The sequence below is a fragment of the Bemisia tabaci genome, chromosome 10, assembly GCF_918797505.1.
Source record: "Bemisia tabaci chromosome 10, PGI_BMITA_v3".
NCBI lineage: Eukaryota > Metazoa > Arthropoda > Insecta > Hemiptera > Aleyrodidae > Bemisia > Bemisia tabaci.
In genome coordinates this window covers 6,350,186-6,369,404 of record NC_092802.1, presented here as the reverse complement: position 1 = coordinate 6,369,404, position 19,219 = coordinate 6,350,186, and the positions used below count along the sequence as shown (strand labels likewise).

The 19,219-nt window shown below is 36.9% G+C and overlaps 3 protein-coding genes and 1 long non-coding RNA gene across 5 annotated transcripts in view; 3 read left to right on the top strand and 1 right to left on the bottom strand.

Moving 5' to 3' along the window:
• Positions 1–1,046: 1,046 nt before the first annotated feature.
• Positions 1,047–12,523, bottom strand: LOC109029859 (uncharacterized). Of its 2 annotated transcripts, none has more exons than XM_019040535.2 (5): positions 12,376–12,523; positions 11,796–11,880; positions 9,705–10,025; positions 6,390–6,725; positions 1,047–4,581 (listed from the first exon to the last, which is right to left on the bottom strand). In XM_019040535.2, exons 2-5 carry the CDS (start codon positions 11,799–11,801, stop codon positions 3,955–3,957), a joined length of 1,290 nt encoding a protein of 429 aa, XP_018896080.2. In that variant the 5' UTR covers positions 11,802–11,880; positions 12,376–12,523; the 3' UTR covers positions 1,047–3,954. The 2 variants fall into 2 exon arrangements, with proteins under 2 accessions (XP_018896080.2, XP_072161036.1); XM_072304935.1 differs by lacking the exon at positions 12,376–12,523 and adding an exon at positions 12,228–12,349.
• On the top strand, positions 6,732–8,641 carry LOC140225589 (uncharacterized). The gene is made up of 2 exons (XR_011900622.1): positions 6,732–7,501; positions 7,906–8,641. It is a non-coding gene; the product is annotated as an uncharacterized lncRNA (long non-coding RNA).
• Positions 12,524–12,650: 127 nt separating the features above from the next.
• LOC109029858 (SREBP regulating gene protein) lies at positions 12,651–19,218 on the top strand. The gene is made up of 5 exons (XM_019040534.2): positions 12,651–13,264; positions 15,004–15,160; positions 16,530–16,681; positions 17,514–17,703; positions 19,075–19,218. Exons 1-5 carry the CDS (start codon positions 13,163–13,165, stop codon positions 19,080–19,082), a joined length of 609 nt encoding a protein of 202 aa, XP_018896079.2. The 5' UTR covers positions 12,651–13,162; the 3' UTR covers positions 19,083–19,218.
• LOC109029857 (scoloptoxin SSD14) overlaps positions 19,079–19,219 on the top strand; it is a 49,682-nt gene continuing 49,541 nt past the window's right edge. The window contains exon 1 of the mRNA XM_019040532.2: positions 19,079–19,218. The gene's annotated coding sequence lies outside the window, so the exon portion shown is untranslated. The remainder of the gene's footprint in view (position 19,219) is intronic.

Sequence of the window (19,219 nt, the reverse complement as noted above, 5' to 3'; positions counted from 1 at the left end):
GAGTTCAATTTCAGTGGGGTTCAATACATTATCTAATTTTTGTTTAGTTAATGCAAAAAAGGGACTGTATAGTACCCTTAATTTTTTTGAACTTATTGACTTTGTCTACAGTACAACAGCTCATTCGAAAGATTTTCACTCGGGCGCCGTAGGAGAAAGCGAGAAAATAATTTGTATATTTTAGATGAATTCACCGCTTTATTTTACACATTGTACGTATCAAATTTACAGAATTGACTCTACAATATTTGTATTTCACAAATTAATAAGTAAGGTGTGATAATGATGGATGGTTTCACCGTCGGCGATGGTCATGGTCATGATCACATAAAAAATAACAATAAATGAAATTAGGCCCAGATAGTAAAATTTACCTCTTTTTTCTCATTTGTGAAAGTGGTGGATATGTTCATCAGAAAATAATATTTTTCATTATTTGAGATTTCCTCTTCGAATAAGAAAGAAAGTGAATGAAACACAGAAAAACCTTAAAATATAAAGTGGAGCAAAATTTCTCGTACAACTATCCTGTAACTTAACTAACACCAAAATCCACACTCCAGTTAAAATGATTTGAGTGCAGGAACTAGTAGCCAGCTTTCAAACCAGCATAAATAGGAGCGCTGATAAAATTGGCTTGGTTTAGTGTGAGTGTTCGCGACCAAAGATATGAATAGGTGGTGGCTGTTTTGACATTTTTATTGAACCAAAACTCGCTTTGTGGACTCGCAAATCTCCTAACTTCCTTGGGTTTTTGCACAGAGAGGACTACATTCATAACACCAAGATATTTTGCCTGGGCGTAATTGGGTTGTTCTTGGATACAACAGATATCCTTCACAATCTCCTAGGTGTATTAAAGTTTACAAATAGAACATTCACTTGGCTGATTTCGCGAAAAGCAGTTCTGGAAGGTGGCTTTCAGCTCTTTCTAAGAGAGATCTCGCAACATCAGCTTGTTTATCAAGGAGAAATCTTCCTTCCTCACTTATCAAAGAAGATAAGATACACACAAGATTTCACATTTCTGCTATTTTCTCCAAAAGAACCAAATATCTACCAAGTGATAGGTACTTCACTTGTCTAAGATCTGACACAGCTGCAGTGTATCACATTAGATAAAATCAAAGTAGCTCAAACTCCTTATATCGCCCCTCACAATGTTGTCCGACAAAATAAATTGATATCTGAGATTCAGCAATAATACCACCTACTGATCGTTTATTTCCGTGTCACACAGTGGATCGAACAAATAGAAGAGGTCGGACATGAATTTGTTGGCTAAAATTTCAAATTTTGATGTTTACATAGTCACAAATACAATTTCAAGGAGTGTTACTGAAAGGAAATTTCACAAAAAACCCATCAGAACCATTCTTGAACTTTTTTGTTCAATATTTTCGAAAATATAAGCTTCCAAAGTTTCAAGATTTTGTCCCATTTCTCCCGATGACTCGTTCCAGTGTGCGTCATGGAGATGGTCACCAAAATCATACCTCTCACCACCTTCAGTTTTTCCTCTGTGGTCCCTACCAATTACAGCTAAAGAGAGGCAAAATGAAAAAAATTTCAAATCATTCATTACTGAGAAAACTTATTGTATTAAATCATACAGACACTAAAAAATGCCACAACTTTAAAAATGTCAATCATCGTAGATTTTCAATCATACTAGGACAGTGAGATTGCACTTCAGGAGTGTGATCAGTTACCAACAAAGAAGAGAAAGTGGAAAGAGAACTACTTATATACTATCACGTGTCCATTTTGTTGCGTATGTTTCATGCTATAATGCTGCAAAGCATTATAAATTGGGTATTTGCCTAGGATATGCGTTAATTTAAACAGAGAAATAGTGAAAAAAAAGTTATCAAAAAACATCATCCGTCCTCAAATGGTAACAGAGGAAATCTACTAACGTTTCTTTGAAGGATTTGAAGGACTAAGCTAGCATCGGAGCTACATTTTGGCTACGTCTTGATAAATCAAATACTGAACTAAGGGCTATTTGAATTTGGTGGGTAGAGATGATGTGGCTGTTTCCCCAAAGGAAACAAAGAGACATCAATTGTTGCTAAATTTCATAGAAAAATGTCCTCTCTCACTATAGGACAGTTGCACCGATCTGTTTGAAAGTTTCAGGGACTTTCCCCTAGGGAATAAAGTAAATTTCCTGAAACCTCCGAGAAAATTGGTACTACTGTTCCTCAGTCGAGACAAAAACTGTCAAATGAAATTTGGCAACAGTTCAGTGCTGCCGTGCCTAGGAAAAACGCCGTATGAACAATCGCAAGTTGCCAAATTGCCCCGGATAAAACATGTATTTTTGAAGATAATTATGCGTATTTTTCCTTGAAATTTTCTGACGTTTTAGATAAAATTGCGAACAAAATTGTCCAAAAAAATTGAGGAAAAATATTCACAATTTTCCTAGTAAATTAGGTTTCTATTGAAGGGAAGGCTCATACGGCGTTCTTCCTTGGCACAGCAGAGTGGATGTTACCTGCAGCCTGATTGTTGAAATTTTGTGTTTGTCGGATAGACGTAGATGACATAGGTTAAAAGGCGGAGCGTGATTGGTCGGCTATGTGTTATCGCTGCTTTGTCGTGCCTATGGCAGGTGCAACTCACTGCAAGCTAACGGCATCTCTTAAGTTTTCGACAGTATGTCGTCCATTCCAACTGACAAAGGCACGATAAATCAGCGATAAGACATAGCCGATCAATCATGTTCCGCCTCTTAACCTGTATCATCTATGTCTACCCGACAAATACAAAATTTCAACAATCAGGCTGCTGGTCTCTTTTTGAGAAACATTGTTCGAAATGTGATGCAGTCTATTAAAAGCAAACTTAAAGGAGAAGTGTTGAATTTGACCAATTCCATTCTTCACTATCTAATATAGAGATTGAGTTTGCATCCTTAGCAGGAGAGAACCGTTAGAGAACTCTAAAATTTGGAGACATTCTTTATTTTTTAAGTGATCTATACAGCCACTGTGCCGCGCCAGTTTCTATGGTGGGAGGATTATGGTCAGGTCAAGCATAATGCCTTTACCCAGAGTCCCCTTTTCCTTGACTCTAGTGCATATAACTACAGTGCCCATGTAATGCTTCACACTCCTAAATACCAATGATAAAACCTCCAATTCACAGGTCTCGTTTGCCGTGTTTAAAAATCTCCCCTCCTGTTCCATTTTTTCAGAGGAGAACTAATCAACATCATTCCTTGGAGTTTTTCTCACAATTTGCTTTGCACAGAGAGGAAAAATCATGGAAATTTTCAAGAAATGACGTTGAGTACTTCTCCATTTAAAGATGAAGCATGGCAAGAAGTCTGCAACATCACAAACCAAGATACAAGGTTTGAAAGTTTCATTCACCATTGATGTATTATTCAAGGCATAGCCAAAAAGGGCTGGATTAGACTTATATGATGATCATTGTCTAGGTACACTCTACTTCAGGTATGGACAAACGGGATGCCGAAGTGGCAGCGCTGAGAATGTAGGCCATCAAGTGACGTCGCAAGTCGTACCGTCTTTGCCGCGCAGTTCGAAATGAGGTTCTGACAGATCTGGTAGCTTCAATAAGCTATCAGATGAATTTAAAAAATTGATATAACTCAAAATGACGAAAAACTTAACTAGGAACACGAAAAAATAACACAAAATCTACGAGACTCACTCTCAGAACAGAAAGTAAATGAGTTTTCAATATGGCGTCTCAGTCGCACCATTGTTCGCTGTCAACTTCACTTGTTTTGACGACTTTCTAAAATTCCATTTGTCCATACCTGTAGTAGAGTGTACCTTGGATCATTGTAAAAAGACTTAACTCTTGACATCACACTGATCGAGAGAAAAAGAGAGAACGGATTTTTAAAGGTATCTACTTTCCAACACCATCTCGTAGATGGCAACCAGAGAGAAATTGGCAGGCAACGGCCATTATCTAAGACTCGGGCTCTATTTTGACTGGCACTGCATCAGTATTGTTACCATCCGAATGCAAGGCTGCTAACATTGCATCAATATCAAGCCCACTCTCTCCATCAACAACTATTTTAGCAGTATGTTTCTCCCCTGTTTCTTCCAACCTCAACACACCCTCTAAACTAGTACCATTTTCCTGGATATCATTGCTATTTACAACTGCCTCTTGTTCTGCTGTGCTCTGCGAGGATAATTCAGGGATAGGATTTTCTACTTCGGGTGAAGTGTCCTGTGACGCTACTTCCGTAGTAGATGTAGCCTCTTGGGTTTCTTGCGAGGTGTTCTGCGACTCTGTTTCTGCGGTGGGTATGGCCTCTTGGGTTCCTTGTGAGGTGTTCTGCGATTCTATTTCTGCGGTGGGTATGGCCTCTTGGGTTACTTGTGTGTCTTGACTCAGATCGCTTGTTTTCTCCGTAGTGACTCGGTTTCCATTCACTGCTACTGCGCTGAAGCTACCAGGCACTCGGTTGTTACTGGAATTGTTGAGGGAGACAGATGTCTTCTGTGCTAGACTGTTTTCTCCTGTGTGAGTTGCTTTTATGTGAGAGAGGCAAGACTTTCGATCGAAGTAGGATTCAGAGCAGACCTATGAAAAAGAAGGACGATAGAAATCAATAAACAATCGAAAAATAGAGAGCATTTGTTGAGGTGCTATTCCAGAAAAGCAAAACTAACACTTTTTTCTACTTCACTGAGGCACTTCGCAGGAATGTTGTTATGACTTTAATACAAATTTTACTATTTGTCAGTTACTGGCTGTTTATTATGTAACATGATTTTTGGTTTTTTGTTTCCTGTTTTTTGTCTTTTGAAATCTTCTAACTATGCATGGTGGTATTTCCTAAAAATTTCGATTCCATTATGTTAAAAACTTTGCAACTTTACTTCGTTTGCTGAAGATGAGTGGATCGAGTCTGAAATTCATCCAATGACTACAAATTAGAATTATGCATTCCAAACAATACTATGATACGGTGTGTCAATTTGCCTTATTCTTTTATGTTTGAATCTCAAGCAAAATGCGATTTAATCGTCCTGTTTTTTACTTATTTATTAATTCTTCCATTCATTTTTTCCAGACCTAGGCATAAGTCCTTCTTCTTTTTCTTCCATTGATTAGGATGCAACCTTGTTTGTTCATCTATTATTGTGTGAGGGATGTTTGAAAGGAATAAAAATGGATAAAATCTACGATGCTGATAAAAATTTGAGTAGTATGAAGTTTGAGTCCACGCATCAAAATAGATTCTGTTCACTGACGGATTCTTTCTTTAAAAATTTCATGACTGTTGGAGGAGGTCATTGAAAGAGGCTGTTGAATATCTCCTTAGTGGTTCCTTAATTCTAATTTAATAATATCGTTTACTATTTTGCTATTTGTAAATGCGCATTACTGATTGCAAAACTGCGCTTGATTGCTCATGCTGTACCTACTCATTTAAATAAGTATTGATCAACAGATTTCCTTCACTAAGTTTTTCTACAAAATTCACAAATAATTTGAAGGAAATACTTCGGTTGGTTTCTTTTTTCAAAACAATAAATAAAACATTATCGGAGATTTTTAAACACTGCAACCGAGATTCACATTTTTCAACTTTAGCCAATATTAAATAATAAAATGTGAAAGTGACCATCTAGGAACTTATGTGCTGAAAAATACAAAATCGAGATATTGGTACCACTGCTTAGTGGTATGTTCAGGAAGAATTTTGGCACAAAAGAAAGCCCGAACTTGAGCTGAGACTGTTTAAAGTTCATAAAACTTTTTCTTTCGTCTTTCTTTTCTAGAAAAAACCTGATTCAGGTATTGATCTGCAATGGATAGATCTCAAAATCGACCAAATTAATTCAGTTTTGCACTCTCTATTGGCATAACCATGAACTTAACCACTGGCAACTTACTCCCTCGGATACCTTAGAGAGTTCTAAAGCCATATTTTTTTAACTTTTAAGACAAGCGGTGTTATACTGGACCGTCTGCCCATGTAAACTAAAATCTCTTCACATGCAGAGGGTAGGGGTGTTCAAACGAATTATTGCCGGAACACTATCGATATCGTCTCTTACCGAAACTGGCGGCAGTACCGACAGTGGCGATGATATCGTTAACAGCCGGCCTTATCGGATTTTTGAGAGCTCGCATTCAATGCATTGTAGCCCCGTGTGTCGGTTTATCCGATTGCCTAGCGCGGCGGCGCGTAAAATAGATGTACAAATGGCAACAGCTTATTTTCGTCAGCTTCGAAAACTCTGATCGCTATCGGCAAGAGTGCTCTTATCGTAACTTTTTCTTAACAGAACTGTTTCCGTAGCTTACCGACAACCGATAGAAAAGCCCTAGCAGAGGGTCAAAAACGAAAACAGGGAGAGTGTGAATTAGAAGATACAAACCTGACATCTAAAGAGTTTTCGCTTAATTGGTCGTGGCGGTATTGGGGATCCAAGGCGCTTTTCAGCCTTTTTCTGGTCAATGTTCATGTGTCCTCTCATATGCTCTTTGACTGTCATTAGTTCTTTGGATTGGAAGTCACAGAAACCACACTTGTACATTTTTGTTGTTTTACTAGTTGTATTACTTGCACTATTATTCGGTTTGGGTTTGGGTTTAGGAGGCGACTGCAACTTGGTAGTCAAAGGTGGATTCACTTGAAGCTTTAGTTGTGAACTTTCTATGTTATTCAGCTTGGCAAATTCATTATACGGGACGCCATTCACACTGAACTGGATCTGAAAAATAAATGAAAAAAATTAATTATGTTGAGGTATTTTGCTCTGCCTGATCATGAGAACTTTCATAAGAACTAAGAGAGGCGACCAATGAAAAAGTTTGCTTACTTCATAAAATCCACAAAAATGGGCTGCTCCACAAGTTAGAAGTTAAAGCACATTATAACATCTTTCTTCCTCAAAAAGCTCGAGTATTGAGGCTATTAAATTATTAGACAACTCGAGCGAATACAGACGCCTCAAAAAGGTCAAGCTGTAAAACTGGCCAGCCCCTCGATCTGAACCATTAATACTGTTTCTCAATTTTGATACATGTAAATAAGTTACAAGTTTCTCTGTTGCTTGTACATTCTCTTTATTTAGTTTAGAAACAAAGTGTATATTTCTATGTTAAAAGGTCACTAATAAAAAAAAAAAAAAAAAAAAAAAAAAAAAATTACCTAAGCTACAGGAGATCTGTAACGGGTCGGTCCATGGTAAGGTCAACCTGAGGGTCTAAAATTGAAATACAGTGAAACTTCTTTTTGAATACATTTTTGAACGGCAAATAACTTCTAGTTTCCGAAAATATACGGGTTTCGCGATTTTTCTTGTTTATTTTGTGTGTTTTTGTTTGTTTTATGACTTGGTGCTGTACAGTGTATTTTAGGTCTGGAAAAGGTGTAAGTTGGCAGCACTTTTTTACTGTTCCTGGCTCACAACTATTTGAAGTTATGTTTTGATCTCACAAAAAACATGACAACAAATACGTGCTCGCAAAAGTTGGATTTCTAAAAGTAAGTACTTACGAGTTTTACTACTTTGAAGTTGGGTTCATCAAATGTCCGGCCCGTTACGCAAAAAGATGGTTTTCTTTTATTTGTTTGCTTATTTTTGCATATTTAAATGCGAATTTTTGGATTCACTTTGTTCTGATAACTCAGGTTCTCCTCAATTTTTTTTTCAATTTTTATACCTTGTGAGATGTTGAAAACAACATACTTAAAATGTGTCCGTCCCGTTACGTAACGGGCCGGACAAGTATTGAACTTCGCTATTTATGGGCACAGTGGGTTCTAATTTTCAGGATTGTGAAAGGGCTGTATTAGAAACATCAGAAGAACCTTATTAGACCTAGGAGGTACTTAAAAACCTCAAAATGTTCACTTTCTTGGATTTTAAAGCAATTTTGTTGTTTCAGGTTTTAAAAAATGGACATTTTTGCAAACCGGATGCAGAAGCACCGCAGAAAATTGAAAGAGGACCCAGCTGCCTATAAAGCCCACCTGGCTAAAGAAAGGCTGAGAGACAAGATTAGGAAACAGCGAAGAAGAGAATATTTAAAAAATCATCCATCAGATGCGGAGGCTGTTAAGAAGAAAGATGCAGAACGGAAGCGCCGCAAAAGAGCAGAACAGAAATTTTTTTTTCATTTTTTTTTTGTTTTTTATTGCCTTAAATGCAATTCTTTTTTTTAGTTATTTGTCTACTACGTTTAAGATAAAATTTCAACCTCTGTTCACAATTTTCACTATTTATATTGACAATTTTATTCAAGCGACAACCACTAAAAAGTTTTAAAACTTTTGAATCCACCGTTTACGTTTCGAAACAAAATTTAAAAACACTCAAGTTTTTCTGTTCCGCCCACTCCATTTATTCCTATATTTGTTTAGACATAGTATAACTTCTCATTTATTTGATACTCACACCGTGCCATTGAAGTATTACTATTATTATTATTATTTTTGGTACTAGTTACTATTTATTTTTCCTCGAGCTTTTGTTTCTTTATTATTATTTTCTTTGATGTTTCTGCCAGTAAAACATTAATAAAGTTCAAATTTTGATTTAAAAGAAATCTTAACTGTTTTAAAATCATTTTCATATCCTAATAAGTAATAAAATTTATGTGCAGGTGGATGGGGAGCTGGAACTGTTATCAAAGAAACTCGGAGAAAAGAAAGCGTTCGGCTTCCAGGGGATAAAGAGTTCATTTTATTTTGCTTTATATATTTAAAAACAAAAAAAGAATAACTACTAAGTAAAGGAAAAAAGTAGGTTCTGACTCCTATAATGATAGCGTTCAAAATTTAAGTAACTGCATTAATGAACTGTCGCTCTTAAGCGAGTAACAGTTCAAGTTATTGATTTAAGAGAAAAGTGTCCGACCCGTTACGAGTGTTATTTTGACTATTATGCTCATAATTTTGTTTCCAAGTTAACAAAATCGTATTAATAACTAAAGGATTGAGTGTTGTGGGTTGAAAATTAATCAAAATAATTGAAATTTCGGGAAAAGAGTAAAAAATCAATAGGTATGTAGAATTTGCTACTACTTCTACAAGCTGCAAAAAATAAAAATCAACAAAAAATTGCATTTTATCTATCTAAATTAATCAGTCAGAACCTTAAATTAATGCATAGAAAAAATTGGACCAATGTATGATCATATACAGATGACTTTCAGCCGTAAAACCATGTGTCAGTCGTACTCTGTCCGGCCCGTTACAAATGCTGTCCGTCCCGTTACGCAGATTTTTCAATTTTTTTTATGCTTAATTCAATACTTATGAAAATTAGTTTAAATAGCATAGTACCTTGAACCCTTGAGGACTATATACATTTTTTGTGGATTTTTTACATGGTAAAATTCGCTGAGTTATTCAATTTTCTCAAGGGAGTCAAAACTCACTTCCAAAAACTGTCCGTCCCGTTACGGCTCTATTTTTGGTATAACTCCCTTAAAAATTAAAACAAAAAAGTAAGTTCGTACACTTTTGGAAATAACACACTGAGCTCTATCTACTGGTACAATTTATTTTAAATTTATGTGATTTTAAATTCATTTCTTTATTACTCAAAGGCGTGCGGTTGTCCGGCCCGTTACAATGGACTGACCCTAACTGTGTCTGTTTGTGGGTTTTAACAGTTAGAAAATGTTCAGAAAATGAGAGATCTTTAAATTTAAGTATGAATAACTACTAGAAGTGGAGTTACCTCTCCCATAGTACTTGGGTTTGACATTCCAGGTAGATTGTACTTGCTACTGATGTGACCCAGAAGTGCATTTTGAACAATGCTCAGTTCACTTTGAAGTCGATCCATCAGGTTGAAAAGAACATTACATCGCTTGCAAATATAGTCTTCACCCGTCAAGATAACAAGGAAATCTTCTCCCATTAATTCGCTGATTTTGACTGGGATGGATGTATTAGAGTGTGTTGTAACACTGTTGGAAAGACTGATTTTAACTCCTAGTATTTCCGTGTCACACGTAAAACATGTTGTTTTACCTCGCCCAGATGAATTTAGCGCGTTCTAAGGGAAAGAAAAAAGTTAAACTATGAAAAAGTTTCTCAAGAGACATATGTGACAACTAAGATAAATATTTGAAGATTTATTAAAGTATTCTGTAAATATTTTTCATTCTAATGCGTGATATGGATAGAATGTGTAAGCAATGATAGAAGAAAATTCATAAGTCAAATCGAACAGGAAAACTGTGAGAAATGGAGGAAATAATAGACAAAGTGCTTCCGGACTGGTTGGAGAAATAATCCTCTTTCAAAAAACTGTTTTTCCTTTTTTCAGAAAAGAAGAGAAAAATCTGTAGATCTTAAAATCTAATTTCATTGATGGAACACTTCAGGGTGGCAAGCAAAATTTTATTTTATCATTCCTGACTTTTCGAATGAATTCCCTGACTTTTTTACGTACATAAGTGCAGTTAATTAATATGGTTAAAACGTTGGCACAACAATGCAAATAGCTGACTTGTCGTGGATCCAATTTTTTTGTGAGACCCGACCCTACAGAAAATTCCCTAATTTTTCTCAGTCGAGATGCATTCCCTGACTTTTCCCAGATTCCTCGATTTTCCAGGTCGCTAGTCACCCTGGCACTTGAATCAGTATTTTTAAAAAGGGCAGAAGTTCATTTAGCAAAATCATTTTTTAGGGCGATTTTGAACTCTCCGCTTGTCCTTAAAAGCAGCACCACAGTGGTAATTGGCTTCTAGAAACGCAATAACTGCATGATGCAAACTGATGTGCAAATTTCACTTGTCAAGAGGGTCAAAAATGCAAAAAAACAAGATTGAAAATTGGACTGCTGCCCTTTGTAAAAGTACTACGAGGCGATTATTGAAATGATACCGACTCTATGTTGCCGCTTTCTCAAGCGGCAACATAGAGTAGATGTTTTATTTATTTATTTAGTATTACAAAAATAATCACAATTAAACTGGTAATAACCATTGGCAATTGGTAATAATGTCATTTCATTAATCGTCCCGCTGATTTGCTTGATGTTTTGATCTTTCAGAGGCCATCCACGAAATTCAGAAATGCCCAATAAGAGACGACTGGATTGCTCGCCCATAAGTATCCAGCATTTGGGAAATAAATAGCAGTGTAATCGGTTACTGGCTACCATTTCAGTGCTTGCCTCAGCGCCACACAGAGCACACTAGGCTCTGAGCATCCACAGATACAACATTTAAGATGAGTTCATGATAGACAACAGAGATTATTTCGGTGAATTACCCGCGGAGTTACCTGTTGTCCGACTGAGGCCTTACTACTGTAACATGACATTGTTTACCTCCTTCAACGCTCAATGCTCCATTCCAAGGCAGATAAGGAATGGTGGTCGCATTTTGTACCCTCTGGACGTCACATGGTATCGGGTACATGGGCCGGCCGAGGCCGGGGGAGCCAGCTCAACCTCGAATTGGATGGCAAAACCCGTACCCTCCTGACGTCACAACGCTTCAAAATGGCAGCCAAAATCGAAATGCAACCACCATTCTTTATCCGCCTTGGCTCCATTCATCGATCATAAAAAGTGCTGAGCTGTTGTGGTGAACACTGAACTGCCATGACACTTCACCGGGTAAAAAGCGTTGTACATTGGAGGTTCAAGAATGATCATCAAACTCGCAACGCCCTGACCCGGGTAATTTCCGTTAAGGCCTGTTGTCTATCGTGAACGCACCAAAACCAACTGATATTATGTTGTTCAGTATAAGTTGCATTCTGTCCTTGAAAGTAAACTCAAGATAAAAAAGGATGAAAATTAATTACTTACAGCCATGTTAACGCGTTAAAACTTCAAAAACGTCAATCGAGAGTCACACTCCAAGTCCAGATTTTTCCTCCGACAAGTTCAATGCCTGGTGAAAGAATGAAAAAATTAGATCACTCAGAATTTCAAAACAGCATTTCAACAATTATTAGCCCACAGATTGTGAAAGCATGCAGAATCATACAATGGTGTTAATTTAGAAGCGAAGGTGGATGACAGTTCAGGCATCACTGAAATCGAATCTTCAGATAGGTTTCCACTAAGTTAGGATGGCAGAGCGCATGTTGTCTTCTTCTCTGTAGTTTGGTGGAGTACATTATTTTTCTTTTCTGAATACATGATAGGAAGAGTGGGAGAAAAATCGAAGCTTAGGATTAGGTGATCGTTAAAATAAATCTCTCAAAAATTTAGAGATGGAAAAGAAAAAGGATTGACCTTTTAGAATCCATATGATTGTCCAAAAAATAAGCAACAACTAAAGCTTAAAATGAGTAAAAATAGCTGAAAACAACGGTGTGTTGAACGATTCAAGCGTTTTCTCCAGAGCGCTTGAAACAAGACGAAAAGTTACACACTAACTTACGCTCCGGAGGATGTCCTAATTTTGAGAGTAAAATGCACAACTATTGCAATTTATCTTTCCAGCACTTTCAGAATAAGTCGAGCATTGTATTAAAGCAAAGTGAAAGCACAGTAATTTGTGGAGAAATTTAAATTTGAAACAGATTTGAAATCTTCAAATTTGGGGGGTTGCAAAATTTACATGCACGGTTTGTCGTTGGTCATCACATGATGGCAACGGTTTCTGATTTACATAACCTCAAAGTTCTCAAGTTGATCTTTGATTTGTTTTTTTCGTTTTCAAGGTTTCAAAGGTCTTCCTTTTCGCGAAACTTTTACAATTTCGACAGCTTTTAGTGTTCCATTTTTGCGGTTCTCATAGATTCAAGTCTCTGGATATCTCCTCTGTGCATTAAGATTCAGTAATTACAGAGCATAACGTTCAAGATTTTTACATAGTTCATCCTTTTTAAAAATCTTTAGACACTGAACTCCATATTGACCTCTTTCTTCTTTTTTTTTTCCTCCTATCTGTCTGACAACTGCATCATCTATGAACAGACCGAAGTAATTTCGAATCTCTTATCTCCAAGTATCTCAAGAAGGTACTTATCAACCATGATTACCGGCCAACGCAGTGATTCTCAAGTGTTTTCAAGAATGCCGTCAGCACAAAATCCATCTCATTCCACTATCATCAAGGCGGTTTTTGAAAACATTGGGCAACTATCTATTTAGCTCAGCTTTTTCTAGTACTCAAAAATTGAAGCACAATAATATTTCACCTGCAGCTGTTCGAAAAAGGAAAAATGTGGACCCTGTGTGTTGTGAGATTCATTCGGAGGAAGTGCGTTCTGGGCATCATATTCACCCTCTCGCTCATTTATTGCATCGTGAGCTTTGTCCAAGAGGTAAGTTGCATGTTTTTGTTCTTATTTTACCTAGTTAAGTATGAACAATTTAAGAAACTACTCTAAGAGCATGAGGAGTTGCTTGATACGGAGACATCCTAAGTCTTCGGCACTAAATCTGTGATATCTGAAATTCCCAGATTGGTAAGCAGTTCGACTGTGAAATTACCAGCCCACGTATCTTGTTTGCGGTGTTTAAAAATCTTTGCTCTCATTAAATTTTTTTGAAGGAGAAAAAAACAATATAACATCTTGGAATTTTCACAGAGTTTTCTCTATGCAGTATAAAGAAAAAACAGGACAGTTTACAAGAATTAACTTGTAGTAGTTTTCCATTTTAAAAATGAAGTATTACGGGGAATCCAAAGCGTTGCAAACAGAGGTTTGTGGTCTGGTACTTTTACCGTCGAGTTGCAGAGGAAATCGTTTTAATTGCATTTCACAGAGAGTTTTTTCGGATCACCGAAAGATTCTGAATTGTTTACTGAACAAAATGACAACTGGATCAAATTTCTAACCGTATGTTCATCTGAAATGGGTCCAAGCCTTTCATTATCATGAGATAGTAGTCTCTCCTGCCATGTTGTATGCACCATTGAGCACGGAGAAATTCGCTGATCATTTGGTCATGCCCTCTCTCGGGCCCCTGTATTTTGATGAAATGAGACTTTTTATGTAAGCTATTAATTAGCGCAGTATGAACTTCAACGGAGATGTTGCATGTGTGAGGGATTTGCGATTTGACTGTTGTTTCTTATGTGAAAGTTTGCAAGAAGCACGATGGTGCCACTGGTTTTCTCTGAAATCAACTCCCAAGCTCAAAAAAAGCTCTCAAAGTGAGGCCAAAATGGAGGGGATATCCCGCCCTACCCTGAGAGTCCACCTCTACATCAAAACAAACTCTCCATGCAAAGATAAGGGCTTTTTTTTTATGCGCATCGCAGTGGGTCGCGAGGAACATCGGTATTTTTTTATTCCGTTCCTCAGCGTGATCCAAGCGTTCCAGGTGGATCAGAGTGGAATGCTGGATCGCTCTTCCGAGGTGGGGCGAGCTCGCGATCCACTGTGATCCTAACCTAATAAGAGGAAGTTGCCGTCCCCAAAAATCAAAACAATAACAAATCGAACCAAATTCCAAGTCTGGATTTTTTTATCACTTGGAACACTTGGATCGGTCCGGATCGCTCAGGATTCCGATCCAGCGCGTTCCACTGCGATCCACCCTGATCCGCGATAAAAAAAAAGCCCTATAGGGAGCAAATACATTGACAGGGCTGCCACTTCATTTGGAGACTCCAAAATTGAAAACTCGGCAACCCTGCTAATGTATTTGCTCCCTATCTTTGCATGGAGAGTTTGTCTTGATGTAGAGGTGGACTCTCAGGGTAGGGCGGGATATCCCCTCCATTTTGGCCTCACTTTGAGAGCTTTTTTTGAGCTTGGGAGTTGATTTCAGAGAAAACCAGTAGCACCATCGTGTTTCTCGCGAACTTTTACATTAGAAACAACAGTCAAATTGCTAATCCCTCACACATGCAACATCTCCATTCTGGTATATGTCTGCGTACAGCTAGTCATGCTGGAGAAGGCTGAAAATGCTCAAATCCCAATATTATTGTTCCTGACCTGATCTATGAGGTGCACAGAGCAATTCTCAACTCAGTGTGGAAAGGGTCGAGTTACTAGCATTCATCAATCATGACCCTCCTCAATGTCTCTAAATTTGATTCTTAATTTAGGTACCAACGGAAGAATATGCAGAAGTTAATCCATTCCCTGTTCGGAAATTGACCAAATTTCAATGGCGATCAGAAAGCGATGATAATGCCACAGCTGACTCACAAATGACTTGTCGGAATTCTGTTCAAGGGAAAGTTCTCATAGCTGATGATCGAGGTATAATTTCCATTTTATTTACATCATACACTTTCGTTAGGATGGCAACCGCTACGTTCTAATATTTATTTGCTTACGTACCACCACTAATCTGGCAATACACAAATTTCCAGGAAAGCTTACTAGTTCCAGTCAGTTACAGGGAAGAGGAAATTGAACGTACTACTTCAGAAACACCTAAATGTTAATGAATCCAAAGCATATGTATTTGAAGATAAACAAGAAGAAAGGCAGACATGAAGACCTTTCCAACGAAACAGAGTACTGATGGCCAAAGTGCGAAACAACGCATCTCTGTTTGCGACATTGTAGACTTCCTGTTTACTTTTTTTTGCTTTAGAAAACTAGTCAATGTAATTTCTTGATAATTTCTGTAATTTTTCTTCTCTGTAACAAGAATATTCTGTACAGATATATTCAAGCTATAAATTTGGCTTGTTTTCCTTTGAAAAAATTGTGTAGTAGCAGAAATTTTGTACCACTGCTATGGACATACAAGGTTTTGCACTTGGGCCGTCGATTTGCGCATATCAATGTAGCCATGATCGTGCTTACTTTTAACAGCATAGCAGATGGAGAACTACAGGCTCTCTTCTACAACTTGTCTTAAATTTTTTCTGTATTAAACTTAATTTTTTGGGAGAGAAATGTGCAATGTAATTGCTTTTAATTGCTCACTAGACGGCGCAAGTTTACTTGCCACCAGCGTCCCCTTGCCCAAGTCTTGGGCTGGTTTTCATGACCTCTTGAGCTTGGTAGCAGAAAGTTCAGGAGGTTTTACTGCACCGAGGATTGGTCCAACAAGGCCGAAACGCGTCTGCAGTTGCCTTCCTGAATGGACGTAACTAGTGTTGCTCCAAACAGCGTATCTCTTTGAGGGAAAATTGTGCTTGTGTTTGAGCTTTTTCCCTCTGTAATGAGATATCAGCTTTACGCACGTTGGCTAAAAAACTCCAACATCTCGTCTTACAAACCTGTGCGTTTACCGCAATCAGTTTGTGTAATTGCTTTTGGATGCCTTTAAAAAAAACAAATTTGTTACATAATCTTAGCGACTCTGACATGGGTATATGCTGTTTGGTTGGATAGATCCTCATATGTTTGTCCTCTGAGACTAGAAATCACTTGATTTTTGAAACCCCTCAAAACCCCTAGAAGGTTTTTGTTCATTCCTGCTGAATGCTGTCCATTTTATGGCCTTAATGAAATTATTTGATTAATAGTTTCCAAGAACATGGAACAGCAATCAAATTTGAGTGAGAAGTTGGTTGTAATAAATTAAGCTTTCCTTTTTTGATAATGTTTTATGTGTAAAACCAAGTGGATAGCAGCCCATTTTGGATAGTTATTTTGCATGATTTTTTTTCAGGGTATGTCTGTAATCGAGGAGACCTGCTATTCACTGGCTGCTGCAATGTGAATAGTGAATCAACGAAACACTATTGGTGTGAGACTTGTAAGGATAATAACTGTTGTAGTATCTACGAATACTGTATCTCTTGCTGCCTTCATCCAGATAAAGTAAGTCATAAAACGTCATTAGTTTGATTTTCAGCTTTCATGAATTTCATGCTCTTATCCCCTGTTTTGGTTTTTTGATACACATATGTGTGATTTCAGGGATTAGAATAAAAATAGGCAAGTATACTGATGGGTATACAACTGATTACCAACCAGCAACCGAGCTGGAAGCTGAAAGTTTTTCATAGCCTTTGTGCTGTACTGATAATGGGATGTCTTAAAGCAGTACGGAATTAACTTTATAGGAAGTTTTCAGAAAAGATAAATGTGAAACAGATCCGCACCAATGACATTTAAGGAGGCAAATTTGCAAAATGTGAATCTCCACTTGCAACTTTGCATGTCTCTGCACCTGTTTACTCTTTTGAAAGAAAATTAACTACCAGGCTTCCTTGCAATTTTCTGCAAATCTTCTTCACTTACCCAAAAATATTGCCGGAGAATCTCAATGAGGTATTGCAGTTAGTTTTCTTTTGAAAATATAATATCATGAGCGGAAAGTTTCAAACGTTGCAATGCAGTCGTGCAGTTTTCAACTTTAGCCATTGATATTCTAGATAGGGGCACCATAAAAGCAAAAAATGCTGAAGTACTAAACTAAAAAAAAAAAAAATTCAAAATAAGTTTAGAAAATATGGAAAAAACCATGATCCCCTTACATTTACATACAAGGCGGGGAAATTTGTCTGACCACTTCCTGACTAACAAATTAATACTAAACTACGACAGGTCTTTTCTCAGAGTGTCTCTGAATGTGCCCTGAATGCTGTTTTTAGAAATTCTTAGTTTCAACCTCTGCTCCTTGCTTAGTTTTCATTTTTCGTTTTCACAGAAAGAACTATTACAAAAAGTTATTGGAAAGGCTGAGCAAACATTTCATGTTCTCCTCTCATCAATAAGCGACCATTTTGAGTTGTGTCTCGCAAAATGCAGAACCAGCTCATCAAGTGTACAGCACGAGAATTCGTATCGAGATCCAAAAGCAAAACATTGCTATGGAGAAATGCCACCGATGACGTCAGGTATTGTTTGAATTAATTCTTTGAAGGAGGAAGTAAAATAAGCAAATTTTTGTTTGTTAACCGTCCATGAATCTTGTGAAAAAATGGGCTGTTCCAAGTACAATGGTACAGTTCATTTTTCAAGAAAACTAAAGTAGATATTAAAATGCAATTTTGAAAGTCGTATACATCAGATCCACAGCTTGGAAATAAACCTTGTTCAGATCTTTTCCTTTAAAATTCACCAGCATACAAAGGTTTCCCTGCGATATGTTCTTCAGAACCTGCCACGATTTCAGGGTACATTTTGAAAGAAAAAAAAGGAGTTTAAAAATAAAGTCCATTTATTTGTGTAACTTTACCCAGAAAGGTTTATTTGCTGAACTACCATGCTTAGGAAGAATGCTGTATGAGCCTTCAGGCTTTGCCAAATTTCCTCTGACAAAATATATTTATCGTCCAATTTTTCAGAAAATTTTCTGTGCACTTTAATATGAAGTATTTGAAAATTTCAAGGAAAGATACTCATAAATATCCTCAAAAATAAATATTTTATCTCAAAAAATCTGGCAATTTTCGAATGCTCATAAAGCAATTTTCTGTAGCATGGCAGTAAGGTCTGCAACATGGATTGTTCCTCATCAAATGACTCGCCAAGATTTTCTTTATTTTTAAAGCATTTTCTGCCATGTTGTAAGGGTTCATCCTTTCCCCTTACTTTCGCAACCGTTGCATCACTTATGAGACAGCCATTGTGGTTTGTCATACCCATTGTCAAAGTAGGTGTTTTGACCTTTTAGTCAAAACTCAATGAATTTTTTCAAGACTGTCGACACAACCTCATGATTAATAACAGATTTGCAGATCGAGTTCTGGGCATATTTAACAAAATGTTAATAATAAACGAAATTTAAATTACTTACATGCAAGTGTTGCAAAAGGCTATGCCATGTCTATTTAATCATTAATGGATAGCAAAAATTTGTCACGGTAACAAGCGTAATTCACTAAATTTCTACAAATTTCATTATCTGCTTGTGAAGAAGAATCATTTTAAAAATCAGTTCATCCCCAATACTATTTGAAGGGATTAAATCAAAATGAGCCTAACTGTATTTCATGTTGCAAATTTTCTGTTATACTTTATTTTTTTGACAGAAATCAAAACATTACAACACCAAAATTGATCAAAAATTGAACTCTAAATAATTATGAGAAATAATGAAGAGCTGGCGAATTTACCTCAAGTTCATTTTTTATAAAATTAACCATGTTGGCCAGTTGCTAATTATTTATCATACGTCAAAATATCGCAGTACTAAAATGCTCCGCAAAACTAACCATGTCTAAATTCCTGATAATTCATTTCCTTTCTTTGTTTCATTTTTTTAGCACCATGACCAAGTTTGCTAAAACGCCTCATTGTTACCACCCAGCAACTGTAGACTTTACTATGTATTATATGCCATCTACCATAAGCTGACTACAACAATGATCTCATTTCAAATTTTGAGTCTATCCCTCATCGTAAATCAAG